Below are 18422 nucleotides of genomic sequence, written 5' to 3'. Positions count from 1 at the left end.
CCAATTTTCGTTAATCCAGAATCAAAACATCCCTAAAAGGATTCCTTAAAAACAAACAAAAGCCCTCCTTTTCTCAAAGCCAATAAATACCAGGGAATCCTTACTGCCACTGGATGTCACTTCATGATTTCTTATAAATTACTAACAAACTCTCTAAAATAATATAAGTGTCAAAAATATATAGTTTTTTAAATGTTAAGCAAGAAAATCAGATAAAAGAAAGCCAATCCACAACAAATTACTCCTTAGTTTCCTGAAATTATATGGATAATTTACCAGTTTTTATGCAGGATGTGAAGGACGGATCAATCATTCTAAATATAATTCATCTAAAGCATCTGATACAGAAATGGGAGAGGCTGCTGTCTGAAGGAGGGGAATGAAAACGTCAAGCTTACAAAGAGCTCTATCTTCCATTTCAAAATGTCAGAAGACGTCGGTCAACGTGACCTAAGCTAAACATGGGTAAATACTTTAATACAGATTTGGGAAATACAGCAGAGCAAAGCTCGCCACCATGAAAATAACCTACTGTTTGTTTGTGTCTGCACGGCTCCGAGGGTCAGAAAGAGGACAGTTTATAGTTTTTTGGCAGAGATAAAACACAATCCACTACGGAACCTGAGATTTCAAGGAGGTTCCTTCAAATTCAGCAGCTAGCAGCTTGTCTCTATTTGCTGTCACTCCAGATCAGAGAAGCCCACACTCTCTCCCTTCCTGCCCCCACCCAGTCACACTTGAGCTCTCGGACTGAAAAGGTCTGGAACAGATTAAAAGTCGGGCCACAAAATAAAAAGCTCTGGCATGTTATCAAGCCTGTCTGGAATACACATACACGGTGGGCCCAAAAAGGGAAACTCAAGGCAGTAAGAGAATTTTATGAAACTTTTTTTGGCATACCTAATTGTATGTTTGCGTGTACATATGTGCTAAAGGGAGGGTGGGAGAATTTCTTTTCTTTTGGTACTTTTTCTCATTTAAAACAAAAGACCAAGCTGTGTGTGTAATTAATGGATCTACTGAGGATCACAGCCAAGTTGTTTTATTTCACTATTTTAACGGAAAGTACTTACACAAAAAAACAAAACAACTTTGTTCCAATTCCTGATTTCTGCAGTTCACTAAGAGTTAATCAACATCTTTCATAACCTTATGTTGGGGAAAAAAAAAAACCCACAGACCATTTTAAAAAATTTCCAAAATGTGGACAAGCTGATCCATTTCCTTAAAGATGATTCAAGGAAACATGGTGGTTGTCATTCCAGTCCATACAAATGGCAGCATTTATTAAATTCTCTACCTTACTTGGTTTCCTATTTCAACCACAAGGGCTTATTCAAGTATTAAATAAAATCCAAAGTTGTAAATTATTAACATGCCACATTAGTTTTTTAACACCCAAACAGATCTGGAAGCTCAAACGGCTACCATTTAAGCCAAACCGGACATCTGTCAAAATGATGGTCTCTGCCCTGACCCCACCTCTGACTCCACTTGGATAGGGGGTTCCGTCCGTCCACAGCTGCTCGGGCAGCGAGGGGCAAACCCACACGCTGGGGTTTGATAAAGCTAACACAACACACGGAGCAGAACTGTTCACAGTGTTTCTGACAGGGACGTTATTTGACCCAACCACGGCCGGGCAGAGTTCTCCTTTCTCTTTTGTCCCCCAGGACTGTGTTTGGAAGGCCTTCACAGAGTTAATTCCTCTTTCCCGTAAGGGCCCCGCAGTTGTTGTGAGGTCAACCCCTCTAAAGCTTCAAAGGCTTGCCGTCCCCTCCGTCTGACCTACTCAGTGATGTGCACACTGTTTTCATTTAGCTGCATCCAGTCCAAGATGAAAACTTCAAAACCACAATACTTTGCTCCTTTCAGATTCATTTTTCCATGGCTTTGGAAGAGTACCTCGGAAACTGAGAAGAGTGGAAAATACGGATAAAAAGGCAATACCGAGCTTGTACACGATCATCAGAATGTGTACATCTGTGGAGAGTATTCTTTCGTGCAAATGGAGATTTAGTCATGCGATTTGGAGGGGAAAATGGCTTTGCTTTTTGTTTCCTAAATAAAAAACTAAGGATCTTTCTAAAGAAAAAAAAAAGGCAAGCCAGAGTGAGAAGAGAAGGGAGAAACGCGTTCCCTGGTCGATCTCGAGGGCGACGGCCCCCCTCCCAACAGAGGACAGCAAAGACGACTCCACCCAGCATAGGACGGTGCTCACTGCTCCCTGAAGTCGAGCAGAAGCACACAGGGGGTCACGGACAGAAGCCGGCACCCCAGTTGTCCCCCCAGCCTGACAGCCTGGTGATTAGTGTGGCCAGAAAGACCATTTTAAGCAAGATCACGATGTCTCCCAAAAATGTGAAAGGAACAGCGACTCTGGTCAGTAAGCCACCACAACATTCCCCCAACCCCACCCCGAGGAGTCCAAGCTACAAAGCTCATTTACATCTGCATTTGTAAGTGTCAAGGGAAAGGTATAAAAATAGTCCTGGAAAAGCTGGGTGGGCAGTCATTTCTTTAATACTGTAAAGCAATGCAATTTTATTTCAGTGTATCTTCCCAAAGTCTCTCTCTCTCTCTCTCACACACACACACACACACACACACACACACACACACACACGTTATCAAAATATCTAAAAAGGTTTTGAGATGAACCTTTACCAAAACGAGGGTCAAGCCTTGGGTCTAGCCAAGAGGTGGTCTTGTTCTTATGGTTTATATAGTATATCTCTCCATCCTGAGTCACGGCTTGCTCCCATCCATCAGGAAGAGGACCTATAAATACAGAAAAAACAATCACAGTTGGTTTGATTTGGTGCAGCTAAAAAAAGTGGGAAGGGTGCTAATTTATAAAGAAAACAGGTCTTGACAAAACAATTTATTAAAACAGAATTAAGCATGTGTTCAGAGAAGAAAAGTAAACCTATATACCTGATTCTTCTCCACTTCGTAAAAGAAACTAATTAATAAAATCTATACCCCCGGAGACATAGATAGGAAAAAAAAAGAGTCAAGAAAAATCCTTTTGGAAGTCGTGACCCAAATAACCATTGTCACTATTAATTTGCCACATTCAGTGTCATGGCTCAGGGACGGCCCTCCATCCAGATTTGGGGACAGTGCCTTCCTACGGACGCCAAGGCTCTTCAACGAGGAGGACACGCAAACGTCTTGAGAACACGTCAAGTGCCGTACACATTCTGTTTCATGTAAAGCACACTTTGGCTAAGTCGGCCAAGCTGCATTTATCTCCAGGATTTATGGGATTGGCTCTCACCAAGAAAACTGCCATACAGAAAACTCTATTCCAGAAAAAGCTTATTTTCAGGCAGCCCAGAAGCTGCCGGGGGCGGGGCAGGGGGTGCTGAGCACGGAGTCCGACACGGGCTCGAAGAGGGCAGGGGAGGCTGGAGCTGTCGAAGGCCCACTTCTCAGGAAGAACAAGGAGAGACAACTTCGAAGCCGCAGAGGGAGGGAGGACGGAAGAACATGGTAATTCTCAGCAGACATTCGAGCGAGTGCCCGGGACTTTTCCATCTGTGGATCCACGCGAACTGAGCGCCTCCTGGGTTCCGGACACTGCCCGGAGGAGATGATGTGCATCAACTCACGTGACCCTCACAACCGCCGACGCCCTACCGGTGGTCGTCCCTCCATTCTCACGAGGACACGGACGCACGGGGGCTCCGTGAGCCCACACCGCACAGCCCGGGTCAGAGGGCGCGCAGACCGGGCAGCCGGGCCCTGAGCCGCCGATGCGCCTCACGAGGCTTCTTCTCAGCCACCGCCCAGCCCTAGACCAGGTCCTACGGATGCTGCCTATGCACAACGGGACCGGGTTCCTTATTCCTAAATCGGCAGTCCAAGCCAGACTTAGAAGTGATGCTGAGTAACTCTGCTTAAACAAAACACTCACAAAGGCCCGTGGGACCCAAAGCCCTCATTCCAGGCCAGTTTCCTTTGTTTCAGAAACTGTCCAATTCGCTACTACCCCGCTGTCCAAGGTCTGCCGTGTTAGGAAACACAGACACAGGAAACTGGAGCGCTCTGCGCTCCTCGAGAGGCCCCGGGGAAGCCCCTCCTGCCGTCCTACTTGTTGCGTTCTGTCCACAATGAAAGCCAACCGCGTCCAGAGTTGGAATCTGCCAGAGCGACCCCATATTTACTAACAGGTGAGTGGGAAGCAAGTTCGTTCAACACATAGAGATGGGACCACTTTTCTCGGCAGCATTCACTGTCACTTGGGCTGTCAGGAAAACAGACCCTCCATAACCGGATACGAATGCTTGGGTACGACGTTAATGGGGAAGCCGGCTCAATGGCCAACTGACACTCTAAGTACCTGAGGCCCCCTGACAACGAACAAGTCAGCAGCAGTCGTGGGATGGCTCTGAACACCTCCGTCAACACTACCGGCACATCCCTTTACAGCCTCCAAACCTGCCTTTTTTAGCGGTACTGCTGTCCACCTTGGCCGCCTGAGTCAGAACCCAGAGCAGGGTCCGGGACGCAAAGCAACCGGCCCGTCCTGCAGACGACACACACCTCCTCTCTGAGCCCTTGGCTCCAGGGCACCACTGCGGACGCCGCCACCAGGGTCACAGCTCCCTGTTCTGAGCCACCCGAGTGTCCTTCCCTGGTGCCTGACTCCTCACCACCTCTCCTCATCCCGGCGTCCTCTACCAAACAGCCACCAGGGTTTTCTTCTTAAAATACCATCTCATCGACTCTTCTACGTAACTTGTTACTTGTAAAAGCAGTTCCTTTTCTCTCCACATCAAAAGGAAAATGCCGGCTGGACTCATTTCTTAACAGGTGTTCTTCATACACCCAATCCCGTCCCCCACAACTTCTCACAAAACCAAGCCACCTCTTTGTATTTGTTGCTCCTCTTACACAGACATCCCTTGACCCCGGCCCCTTATAAACTCGTATTCATCCTGCAAGAGGCTCAGAGGTCAGCTGTTCCAGTCAGCCTTCCGAGTTTTGTCTTCTACGCCGTGGAACATTTACCGATCGAGCCGCAATGCTCTGCGCACACGTGGGTCCTCCTGGCAACGAGCAGTGCACTTGTGTTTGCACGCACGGGCGGGCCGTGTCTGAGGAGCTGCTCAACAAATATTTAAAGAAACAATGAAGGCCCTGCCTTGTAACAGTTTGAACTGTCTATAGATAAGCTTAAAATCATGTAGTACATACATTATTTTCAATTAATGTATTTATAAACAGAATAAATGACATAAATAAACAAACCCAGTGCCTTTTGCTCCTTAAAGTTTTTGTTCATAAATGTATTCATTTTCACAGTTCTTTTAAAATGTTAAAAATTACAGAAATGCAGAATAGAAAAAGTGTTTAAGTTTTTTGTGACCTACTCCTCAGGGAAAACGCTAAACAGCTTCAGTTTCGTGCTATGTTCTGGATCTTTCCTTGTGCGTATGTCTCTCCAACGCACGCATCCCCGCCGGTGTCATGCTCTACCTGGCCCACACTTGCTTTACTCACTTAATAGATTATGGGCATCTCTTCTTGACAACACACAGATCTCTTTCCTTTTAATAGCTTCATACATCTTAGGTACAGGCAAAGCTCTGAGATGTCTTGGGCTCAGTTCCACACCACTACAATAAAGTGAGTCAAATGAATTTTTGGGTTTCCCAGTGCACCTAAAAGTTATGCATACACTACACTATTAAGTGTGAATTAGCATCACGTCTAAAAGAATAATGTACATACCTTAATTTGAAAATAGTTTATTGCTAAAAAATACTATCATCTGAGCTTGCAGTGAGTCATCACCTCTCTGCTGGTGGAGGGTCTTGCCTCAGTGCCGAGGGATGCTGACTGATTGGGGTGGGGGCAGCCAAAGGCTGGGGCGGCCGCGGCAAGTTCTCAAGACAAGACAACAATGCAGTTTGCTGCGCGGATCCACTCTTCCTGTCAGGAACAAGTTCTCTGCAGCACAGGAGGCTGTTTGCTAGCATTTTACCCAGAGCAGAACTTCTTTCCAAACTGGAGTCCATCCTCTCAAACCCTCCGCTGCTTTATCACCAAAGTTGACGTAACATTCTGAGTCCTTTGCTGTCACTTCAACAATCTTCACAGCACCTTCGCCAGTAGATTCCATCCCAAGAAACCACTGTCTTTGCTCATCCACAAAAAGCAACTCCTCATCCGTTCAGGTTTGATCACGAGATTGCAGCAGATCAGCCCCATCTTCAGGCTCCACTTCTGATCCCGGTTCTCTTGCTGTTTCCACCCCGTTGGCAGCGACTTCCTCCCCTAACGCGTTGAACCCCTTCAAAATCACCCATGAGGTCTGGAATCAACAGCGTCCCAAATTCCTGTCCACGTTGATACTGTGATTTATATCTGGTATCTCATGAATCACAATGTTCTTAATGGCCTCTACAATGGTGAGTCCCTTCCACGTACTCTGCCCAGATCCACGAGAGGAACCACTCCTTCGGCAGCTCCAGCCGTACAGAATGTATTTCTTACGTAGTAAGACGTGAAGGTCAAAACGACTCCTGGATCCATGGGCTGTGGGCATGAGAACAAGATGCATCTCACTGTCCGTCTCCATCGGAGCTCTGGGGCGACCAGGTGCACTGTCCATGAGCAGTAATACTTTGAATGAAATCTTTTTATTCTGAGCAGGTGGTCTCAGCAGTGGACTTAAAATACTCAGTAAACCACGGTGTCGACAGCTGTGCCCTCACCCAGGCTTTGCTGTTCCCTTTCTAGAGCGGAGGCAGAGTCGACGGAGCATAATGTGTATAAAGGCCCGAAGAATTCTCGGAGCAGTCAATGGCAGCGGCTGCAGCTGACAGTCACCAGCTGCATTAGCCGCTATCGAGAGAGTCAGCCTGTTCTTTGAAGCCAGGCACTGACTTCTCCTCTCCAGCTATGGGAGCGCTGGACGGCACCTTCTTCCCACAGAAGGTTGTGCTGTGTTGAAAATGTGCCATGATCTCAGTGGGATCTTCTGGATCGCTCGCTTCGCCCACATGTCCATGGTTCTTTAAACCTCACAAACAAACTTCCTCCAGCTCCTGGCCTTTCTTCTGCAGCTTCCCACACCTCCCTCAGCCTCCACAGAACTGAAGAGAGTCCGGGCCTTGCTCTGGATTAGGTGTGGGTTTACAGGAATGTGGTCTGACCTTCTATCCAGACTGAAACTTTCTTCCTGTCGGCAATAAGGCTGCTTGGCTTTCTCATTTGTGTGCTCACTGCAGTAGTACTCCTCATTTCCTTCGAGAACTTCCCTTCACATTTACAATGTGACTGTTTGGCACAAGAGCCCTAGCGTTCTGCCTATCTCGGCTTCGACATGCCTTCCTCACTCTGGAGGCTCCATCTTCCTCACTCTGGAGGCTCCATCTTCCTCATTCTGGAGGCTCCATCTTCTTCACTCTAGAGGCTCCATCTTCCTCACTCTGGAGGCTCCATCTTCCTCACTCTGGAGGCTCCATCTTCCTCATTCTGGAGGCTCCATCTTCCTCACTCTGGAGGCTCCATCTTCCTCATTCTGGAGGCTCCATCTTCTTCACTCTGGAGGCTCCATCTTCCTCACTCTGGTGGCTCCATCATCTCTAGCCTTTGACTTCAAGGGACAGACATGCGACTCTTGTTTCCCGTGAACACTCAGAGGCTGCAGCGGGGTCACCGACTGGCCTGCTGTCACTATGGAGGGAAGGGCGGGCAACGGGGGGATGGCCAGTCAGTGGGGCAGTCAGCACACAGAGCATTCATTAAGCTCGCCGCCTGACATGTGCACGGCTCACGGCGTCCCGAAACATCAAAGATCATGGACCACAGATCACTGTAACAAGTATAGTGACGAAACCATCGGGAATATTATGAGAACTGCCAAAATGTGACACAGAGACACAATGTGAGCAAATGCTGTCAGAAACCTTCAGTTTGTACAAAACACAGTCTCTGAGGAGCCCCATGACGTAGAACACATTAGAATTCATGTACCCTCTGCCAGTGTCAGATATCACAGGGGTTCCTGACTCGTGTGGCTGCTCGAAGGGACAGTACAGCACGCAACCCCTGCGAGCAGCTGTGGTGGGACCGCCCCCGCCGCCACGCTTGGTCCTCGGCTCCGTCCTGGCGCCCGCACACTGAGGACGCCGCCACATTCAACCTACACGGTGGCCTGTGTGCCAGGCACCGTCCTCATCTGCGTCACACGGATGAAACACAGGGACGTCCAGGGAGGGCATCCACCCGGGGGAGACAGGAAACCTGCCCAAGTAAAGATGTGAACTCAGGGCTCTGACGTGACAACTTCTGCCATTAGACCCTACAGTGTGCTGCTTCCCAAACGTGTCAACGCATTCCCCGAAACGGAGGAAAGCGTTTCCTACGTTTAATTTGCAAAGTGGAAACAGTGACTTTATCCCTTTAATACACAAGTTTAAATCATTAAGTACTGATCATATATAATCATATAATATCAAATATTTGTTATATATAAATCATTAAGTAGTATTTCACTAAAAACAGTAGACTTGAGAAACGAAGTTCAGGAAACTTCTCCCTAATCCGCACTGACAGCTGTTTTCACACCACATTTCTACCCAAGGAGCCAAATGAAGTGCATGTGAGAAAGAATTACCACACAATTAACTTTTATAAGCACGCAAAGTAATAGGTCAAACAGAAAAGAAAAAAATGCTTTCTATGTTCACGTGTAGTTTTCATTTAACACTTGGGTAAATATAATGTTATACGGAAAGAGAGGTTCAAAATAAGATGTTTCCTTTATATAAAAAGAAAGCTACTGATCAAAGGCAAAGCAGATGAGGCAAGATGACCTTTAAGTAGCACTGTGCCATAGTCGAATCCTTAGCAGTAGAAAAAGACAACTGAAAAGAAACAAATCTTCAACCCTACATGTGAATTAAATAATACAATACAGATCCAGGGGCGAATGGGTGGGTCAGTCGGTTGAGCGCCTGACTCTTGGTCTCAGCTCAGGTGGTGATCTGAGGGTTGTGGGTTCAAGCCCTGCGCTGGGCTTCACGCAAACCAAACAAACAAACCAGATCCGGGCTTTATACACACAAAACAAGAATTTTTAGTCAAATGGACCTTGGGAGAAATTCAGTGACTTGATACTTAATGCAGGTTTCTAAGTCATTATGCTAAACTGGTAAGCCAACTGTTGAATAATCATGAAAAGCACAGAAAACAAGAGTGACAGATTTTCTGAGTCATTAGGTCACACAGGCTACTAAAAGTTTGATTCGAACGTGTTTGGGCTAGCGTCAGAACGGAGTAAGGTCCCAAGTCCAAGGGGAAATCTGGGCTTCCCACGTTTTTATTAAGAGAAGACCACAGGGAAAGATCAAAACAAATTTAGAATGCCTTTGAGTTCAATTTATATTCTGACAATGTGTTATAAATATAATTTCTTCGATATGAACAATATAAAATGAAGTAAAATACAAGTAGCAAACGTTATTTACATAAGATCATTTAAAATTTGTGATCAGAATCACCGGGAGGGTTTGTTAAACACACGCTGCCGGGCCCCACCCTCAGGCTTTCAGAAAACGACGCAGAGGCCTGTGGCCCAGGGAACACACTTTGAGAACCGCCGACGTACAGTAACTAAGAACTACCTCTGGGCGCGTCTGGCTTACACACAGCCAGGAACTCGTCATTAGTGCCGTGGGCAGCGCGCAGACCAAACTCCGAAGCGCCGCATGTCTGGAAACAGCACACAACGAGGTCTGCCGCAGCAGGATGTGAGCGGCCCTATCGATCAGGATAAGCACGTCCTACTAGTAAGAGTGGCGCTTTTTCTTCTGTAAACAAACACACACAAAAACAACCCTGAATGGCTCAAACAACTACTGAGGAGAAGCAGACCACAATTAGTTTTTCTGTCCGCTAACGACTCCATGGAAAGAAGAGTAGGGCCCTGGCGGCAAGACGGGGTTATTCCTAGTCACTGAGCTTCAACTCTTGACTTTCTCAGTTCAACTGAAGAACCCGTGTCCTACGGTATGATATGGGTACGCGGGTTTCCTTCTAGGCTAGCCTGTGAAATGCCTGGACACGGAGTTTTTAGCTTGTGCAGACTGTGCATTTTTCTATTTTACTGTCTAGCAGAGTGCCTGCAATTCAGGAAGAGGGGAATAAATGTTGGCTGAAACTAATGAACAAGAAATTCAATTAAAATCCTTTATTTAGCTTGTGAAATAAAATGTGCTGTATTTTTCTTTTCATGTAAGTTCAGCCTCTCCATTATTTGGCACGACTTAAACGGAAGGCACAGGGATACCGCACACTCTTTTCTTCAGTAACTACATATTGAAGTCCTACTGTATCGGGGCAGGATTCTAGGTTCTGAGATGCACAGCAAGCAACAGTCCCTGTTGATGGCACTCAAGTTCTAGCCAGGAAAACAAAACAGGGCTGGCCAGCAAGTGCACTGAGCAGAAGAAAGAGAGCAACACGAGCACAAACAAAACTGGAAACGGTCTTTTACAAGCGTGGACCAAGAGGGGCTGCACAGAGGAAGTGAGCTTCAGGCTGGGACTCCAACACGGCGCAAGCAGAGGCCTGTGATGATCCGGGCATGAGCGTCCCAGGCAGGGACACAGTGAAGGGGACAGTGTGCAGGGGGCGGAGGGGCATGGTTATGGTCAAGACTCAACCAAAAGCCTTCACCTTTCACAACCAGTGGAGGGCCAAAGGGGTAACATGTAAAGGGGATTACCAATCTGCGAGGGCGGTAACAATTCTCTAGGCTCAGGGGCAACGGGTAGTAAACATTTTGTGCTAAGTCATGTTCACACACAGGGAACACAGGCCCTCAGACAAGGCAAAGATGTGGGAATTTTTCAAGGCTCACCACCACATCCAAGTCTTTTGGGAAAGAAAAGGAGAAAAGGAAAAAAAAAAATAAGCCTTGTATCAAGAAGGTGGACAGAGGTCAGCATCTTAATGACATGTAAAGAGGGTGAGGAATTTTCTTTAAAGTAACTTCTACCCCCAAAGGGGGGGGGGGGGGCGTGAACTCACAACCCGAGATCCGCAGTCCCACGCTCTACCCACTGAGCCGGCCGGGTGCCCTGAGGGTGAGAAATTTGCATCAGGATAAGAGGAAGAAGAGTGGTAGGCTACCATTAAAGTAATTCATAAATGAAAGTTACTCACCCTTGGGGAAAATAAAATGTTTCGGTAGGATTTACTACTACTCGTGCAGTAGTAACTTGGCTACCACGGCAGAGCAACTTCCGGCAATACTTCAAAAACAAAATGCGCCGTGTCGTAACATGGAAGGTGACTCGACATCAACGTCCTGCTCACCTGCGGTGTCTTATCAAACAGGAAAATCTTGATAAACTACCCCACGAGTTAGACGAGCAACCTCTCCGTCTCACCGGCCCACGATTCAGGAATAACGCCGTCACCCAGGACACGGGAAGTTCGGTGAACACACGCGATGCGTGGTGCGAAGCACAGAACTAGCAGAACGTCATTCTCTGACGATGCAGGAGGGGTAGCCGGACCTGAGAGGATCTAATCCTGACCAAGCTGAGAGTTTTGGAGTCGTGTCTCCTGCACCGACGAGGGACCGCCAAGTGCTCTTACCACAGGCGAGGTGTTCTGAGTTCCCCGCGAGCACCTACAACGTCATCCAGCAGACCCACGGCACGGGGACTCTCGCTCCCAGGCACGGAGCACTAGCCCAGGCTCGTTCGCAGCACACCGGGGACTCCAGCTCTCCAGAACTCCCCGCTACAACACAAGCAACATTCTCCTTCATCTTTCCGGAACCCCCACAGCCCCAGTCCTGTCCGCGCAGGGGACTCCCACACCTTCAATGCTTCTCACGAGGTCAACTCGGGTCTCTCTCCTCCACCAACTAGACAGACACCTCACGAAATACGTCCCCATATTCCGAGTGGATTTTACTTTAAAACAACAATTGCATCTGCTCCTCAAACAGAACTGTCATGCAGACTTTCCCATTTCCCAGACTCAATTTCAGCAGCGGCCTGCAAACTGGTCTTCATCGCCCACGACATTCAACACGGCCACGTCATCCTGCCTCGCCTCCTGAGGCAAGGGCTCTCCGACTCAGGCCTCCCTGAGCCCACATGGAAAGTCCTCAAATCCTTGCGGGTTGCTGACGGCCCTCGACAGGCAGGCAGCACAGGGCACTGCCTCCTCGGTCCTGAGCACGGCAGCCCACCTCGGTCACAGCCCTCGGCACCCAGCCCGCCCCTCTCCTCTCTGCAGGCCACTTCCCCAGGAGGGCTTTGCCTGCGGACTGCTGCCCCTCCCACTGCATTAGGTCCTTGCTCACTCTAAGAGGATCCAGCACGCTGGGCTGGTTATGTAGCGATCCACTCCGTGTCAGTCCTCCCGGCTACAGGCCTCAGTCTGTCTGTCCAGTCCCATGCAGTGCCACGCATTTTCACCCCAACATACAGTCCCATTGCACCTACCTGCAGCCTGTCTCCTCCTAGCCTCCACTGTTTTTTTATTTTTATTATTTTTTATTTATTTTTTTAAAGATTTCATTTATTTGACACAGAGAGAGACCACATGCAGGGGGAGTGGCAGAAGGAGAGGAAGAGGCAAACTCCCCGCTGAGCAGGGAGCCAGACGTGGGACTCGATCCCAGTACCCCAGGATCAAGATCTGAGCCGAAGGCAGATGCTCCACCGACTGAGCCACCCAGGCGCCTCCCCACTTTTAAAGATTTTTATTTATTTATTTGAGAGTGAGCGAGCACGCACACGCATGAGCAGGGGGAGGGGCAGAGGGAAAGGGAGACAGACTGTGGGCTGAGCAGGGAGCGCAGTGACGTGGGGGCTCTGGGGACTCGATCCCACAACCCTGACTGAGATCAGGGCCAGAGCTGAGGGCAGACGCTTCACCAGCTGAGCCCCCAGGAGCCCCTAGCCTCCACTGTTTTCATCCACTGAAATTCTACTCTATTCTCACACTGTAGCTTTGGGAAGATTTCCTCAGTTCTATCCCACGAGGAAGACTTTCCCACTGATGTACTGAAACTGCAGTTGTTTTCATTTTGTACTGCAGACTGTCCTGAATTTGCTCTTTTACACTGAGTTTAACTACAGGTCAGGTAGGAGCACGGGAAGAATTTATAATTCTGCCCCAGAATATAGAAAAAGAGGTCTCGATTTTTTCATAAATGGGTATGCTCAATTTTCAAGGTTGATCAGGACAAACATGGCAACACTGACTAGAAACTGCCACCGGGGTTAGTGAGACTATGATCCCAGACAGGCGGCTTTCAAAACACGGGGGAGCGCAAGGATATTCACCCCGACTCTTCAGCGGTTCGTATCCACAGACAAGCACCTGAAATCTACATGCTTGGTCTCATAAGCCCTTAACAATCCTTACTGAAATCCTGCCCCGAATAAAATGTTCAGGCAGACACACTCGAAACAGTTGTCACGTACAATCAATATTAACTGTGATTGTCACTAAGTTTTTTGTGGCTTCAATAATCTCAATGTGGGGCAAGTATTTATGAATGCATTAGTTGAGGAAAACGCAGTTTATGAAATCAAGTTTTGGTAGAAGAAATAGGAATTCTCCTCTGGTTTCCATTTTTACTCTCAGGGTGAAAAGTGACTTAAAGCACGCAGCCCCAGGTCACGAGGTCAAGGCTGTGTCATTCCTGTGTACAGGCCTACAAGCTAAAAAGATTACGAACATACTGATTAAAATCTGCTTCACAAAAGCAAATGCAAGAGTGGTGACCAGTCCATTTCTATTCTTCCTTCAAGTCAGGGTGTACTCCTAGGTCACACGGGTAGCTAGAAGAGTCTTCTGCCAAACCAGTGGCCATGCTGGGGAGCCCAAAGCCCTGGCACCAGCATGTGCACTCTGGTCCCCCAGCCACGATGCTCACGTCCCCTTCCCTGCACACGCCGCACTGTGCTCTCATCTCTGCCTACACCCGTCTCCCCCGTGAGGGCCCAAGTCTGAAAGAAGCACGTGACTTTTTGTCCTGGTCTCCCGCCAGCTTACCGCTACCACCACACACAACCAGCTTGTAGAGCTGAGAGGAGTGAAAACCTACCTATAAAGAACGACTGATCGGTCTTGATCAAGTCACATCTACCAGACTGTAGGTTTGTGCTTTTATAAATCACGGATTTGTTACAAGTTAATAACATTTTAGAGAATTTTTATATTAAATAAGTGTTCGTATGAAATGATGGATTCCACGTATCAGTCCGTATAGATTTTATCCCAGTAGGAAACAGGAATAACATTAAAACAGGCGTGAGAACGCAGATCTCTCATACTCGTGTCCTGTGGTTGGGGAACCGGCCAGGTCGGCAGCTCCTGTGCACCCGTCAGAGGCACAATTGTAGCGCCCACCCCATCTGCTGAGTCACAGCCGGATTTTAACTAGTCCCCAGGCGATTCCTCTACCTAGCACACTTGGAGAACCACCCATCTGTAATACAGAAAACTAATAAGGCTGGCTTGTTTTTATCGAACTCTTTTACAGAACACCTACCACTAACTCAAACTTTACCAACACCGCAACACTACCATTCAGTGGATTCGTTGGTTAAAAAAAAAATATCACCCTTGATGCATTCCAAATGCAAGTATGGTTTTAGCTCTGCATTAACGCTCTAGAAAGACAGCGAAGTTTAGAATGGTAAGAAGGACCTATGGTCAATTCTTGAACCCTATACCTATTATCTTTCTAACCTTGTGCAAGTTCCCTAACCTACTCGATGCTCACTTTCCTCATCCACAAAGTGGACAGGAGCACTCTTGTCCATTAATTGTTGAGAGGTTAAAAAAAAAAAGCACTTGACAGAGGGCAGGGCTTATAGTAGGTACTTTTAAAAAGTCAGTTCCCTACTCTTCCTGGAACAGTTCCTGCAATTTTGTTTCAATAATGTATTTAACTTATTAAAATTCATGCCCAATGCAAAGAGACAGGTTGATCAGAAAATAAACCTGGGTCTGAGATGAAATGATCAGATAACAAAAACAGTGAGCCCACAGCCCTTCCACGGCAGAAGGGCCCTAGAGAAGACTCACAGTTTTGGTGGCCTCCCAAATTCTTCAGGATAAAGCTCAGACCTCTTGGCTGATCACACAAAGTCCTTCTGAGGATGTCCACCGCCCCAGCACGAGTTACATGGCGCTGGGGTCTCGAGCTCCCTTGCCTTCCTTTTCCTGGGGCACACCTAAGCTCACACTCCCCTCCTGAAGCTCGGGTCCTGAATCCAGCCGCTTGGTACCACTGCTCTACCCCACTAGGGCATTACAACCGCACCAAACGCATCTGCCTCCTGTTAGAAAACGCCTCTGTTCAAGACCCGTAAGCTCCTCTATGACACGGCTTTGGGGCTACCTTTCCCCGAATCTCTTCCCCGAACATCCCTCCGCAACTCTGGCCTGGCTGTTGTGTGACTCATGAACATTCCCCCCTCTCCCCCGGATATCTGCACGGCCCTCGGCTCACTCACGTCCCTGCCCACTCACAGGACGCCTGGCCTGGAGGAGCGAACACAGCACCAGCGCCCTGCACCCCAGCCAAGGGCTCTGTGACCTGTAACGGACTCTTCACTTGCCGTTTTTAACTACTGGACACACTGGACATTGGCTGACAGTCTGTATTCTCACCGTCTACAAGAGTGCGTGGCACAGGCGGGTATTCAGGGTGTGGAGGGAGTGAATGAAGGCCTGGCTTCTAACTCCTGACCAGCTGCACACGGCCCCCCAGTCGCGCAGCACTCCGGGCTAGGCCTGCCATAACATCTTCTGTTGTCCTTACACAGAGCACCCGTCCTAACCTGACTCTGCCACCACCATGGCCATTAGGGCGCTTGGTACAACGTGGGGCATGTGGCATTTGTGGAAGGAATAATGGAGAAAGGGGACAACTGTCTCAAGGTGAAACTGAGGCTCTGCTAAAAATCATTTTCATGTTTGGGGCGCCTGGTGGCTCAGTCAGTTGAGCGCCTGACTCTTGATTTCAGCTTGGGCTGTGACCTGGGTCCTGGGACGGAGCCCAGCGTCGGCACTGAGTCTGCACGTCCCTCTCCCTCTGCCCGTGGGCACGCATGCGCTCTCTCAAATAAATAAAACCTTTAAAAATTTTTTTAAAAATTCATTTTCATCTTTGTGACAGCTGAAAGAACAAATGTCCTAGAGGAAAAGGCGAAGTCCAAGCTCAGAGAACTTTCTAGTACCCCAGCCTTCAAACTTTCTTCAGTGCAACTGGAGTCTTTTATATTTTAACTTAATACTTCAGACTTTCAGTAAGTAAATTTATGAGATGAGCTTCTGTAAGTTCAGGCTTTAGAATGCTTAAAGAAACCACCTTTGAAAAAATGACCTAATATGAGCTCTGCCCTCCTCTGTTTATTGTTGCAGGATTTTGCTTTATTTCACTGATGCTGCCTATATATGGTAGTCTATGGATATCATTTTTAAAGAATTAGCATTTTAATCTTTCACACAAATATTCCTCTTATGAGTCATAAAATCACTGTAGCAATAAAGTAACCAAAAGTATTTAGAAATCAGTGGGAAAGACAAAAATAATATTCTAACACTATCCAGAGAAGAAATAAAACAGACATTTATTTTTTTTTCTTAAATGTAAATAACTGAATCTTTTTCTCATCATCTCTACTCCAAAGCTGAGCAAAGTTTCCAAAATTCTACAAATAATCACTGAAAAGAGAGTTGAGCATGGACACTTCTATTTGTAATAACTCATGTCCCAGAGAGAGCCGGCAACAAGGACACTCACATGTCAACTTTTTTCTTTATATTCTTTAATAATATCCCCCGACTCTCCTAAGTTAGTCTGTTGGTTAAAATAACAGAACATTAGCTTCAGTATCTGCACAAAAATCTTAGTAACTTCCAGAATTCAAATGAACTTTACTTTCCCAAACAATTCCTTCAAAAACTGCTAGATTTTTATTTTTATTTTATTTTATTTTTTTAAAGATTTTATTTATTTATTTGACAGAGAGAGACAGCGAGAGCAGGAACACAAGCAGGGGGAGCGGGAGAGGGAGAAGTGGGCTTCCCGCCGAGCAGGGAGCCCGATGTGGGACTCGATCCCAGGACCCTGGGATCATGACCCGAGCCGAAGGCAGACGCTTAACCACTGAGCCACCCAGGCGCCCCAGAAACTGCTAGATTTTTAAAAACATCTGTCATTTGTGCCCTAGGATCAGGTCACGGGAACCCCACAACCTTGCATCTGTCCACGTCTCCCCTCGCTGTATAAGACAGCCCTAACATAGCAAACAAGACAGGAAGGAAGGGCTTTCCTGAAAACGGACTACTACGAGAAATACTGATCTCAAGCTACTGAAAGATGGAGAAACTCTTATCTACCTTTCAACACGATTAGCTGGGATTTCTTCAATAAAGGAATGAAGACGTGAATACTTTAAAAATGCTATAGATTGTAGAGGCCAATACATTAACACGTAAACATATCCCTCAATTCCAGACGTTAAAGTCTGGCTTATGTATTTGGGGACTGGGGGATCCTTACCCTGGGAGTTTATTTTAGACTCAGCATTAAGAAAGACATTTATCAGCCAATGTCTATTGTTCCACTTGGCAAATGTTGCTGCCTTGCCTAGGTAATTCTAAGTTTTACTATTATTTAGAAAACATTTTCAAGAGTCATGACTGGAGTCTTTTAACAACAAGAGCGCTCCCCAGCGGACGGGAAGGGGAAGGCACTCACCGTCAGAACAGGACAGGGGCCACCGGTGGCCCTGCCAGGAGCCGTGCCCTCCAGGACGCAGCAGAGTCCCGAAAACACAGGGATCAGATGGTGCCGCATGCGGTGCGGGCCAGGGCAGAACGCCCCGGGAGAAGGCACGGTACGGGCAGTTGTGGTCACCTGCGAGCCGCTGGATGCCCTCCCCGAGGGGCACTTGGGCTTTGCAGCCACCACGCCCTGTCCACGCACGACAGTCCTTCATGAACCGACTGCTCCATGGGTTTACATTAGAAACATGGTTCTTCTTTCCATATTACTAACCATTCTTCAGGAACTTAATTATCAAAACAATCAAGACATAAACTATGTAAAACAAACCAAGTTTCCTGAGAATTAGTTACGTTGGTTCTGATTATTATGCTTTTGTTTTTTTACTATTTTCCCTTTTCCTGTGGCCATCTTTTCTTAATTTACGTACATTCCCAAAAGAAGCAACTTTGGTTTAAAAAAAGACATTTGGATAGGAGCTTGAGAATAACTAATAAATACACTGTCTCTCCTACTCCATTCGCTGCTCTGAGTTTGGGCTTTGTCACAGTTTTATTCCTGTTTGATATACTTTATAGTGTATCTCGTTCCATTTGTTATGACTTCAGGTTAACAAAATTTCCATCTA

General features: G+C 47.2%; 1 protein-coding gene across 6 annotated transcripts in view; it reads right to left on the bottom strand.

Annotated features, from left to right (window-relative positions):
* Positions 1-18422, bottom strand: part of YAP1 (Yes1 associated transcriptional regulator) — a 98477-nt gene that overhangs the window by 33651 nt on the left and 46404 nt on the right. For 4 of the 6 annotated variants that reach the window (XM_032427769.1, XM_032427773.1, XM_032427771.1 and 1 more), the window contains exon 3: positions 2662-2781. In XM_032427769.1, coding sequence (XP_032283660.1) covers positions 2662-2781 — 120 coding nt within the window. The remainder of the gene's footprint in view (positions 1-2661; positions 2782-18422) is intronic. The other 2 variants (XM_032427770.1, XM_032427772.1) reach the window with 1 other exon arrangement.

Source organism: Phoca vitulina, unplaced genomic scaffold, assembly GCF_004348235.1.
Source record: "Phoca vitulina isolate PV1807 unplaced genomic scaffold, GSC_HSeal_1.0 scaffold38, whole genome shotgun sequence".
Taxonomy (NCBI): Eukaryota; Metazoa; Chordata; class Mammalia; order Carnivora; family Phocidae; genus Phoca; species Phoca vitulina.
The sequence above is the reverse complement of the archived record's forward strand: the minus strand, read 5'-3'. Positions and strand labels throughout refer to the sequence as shown.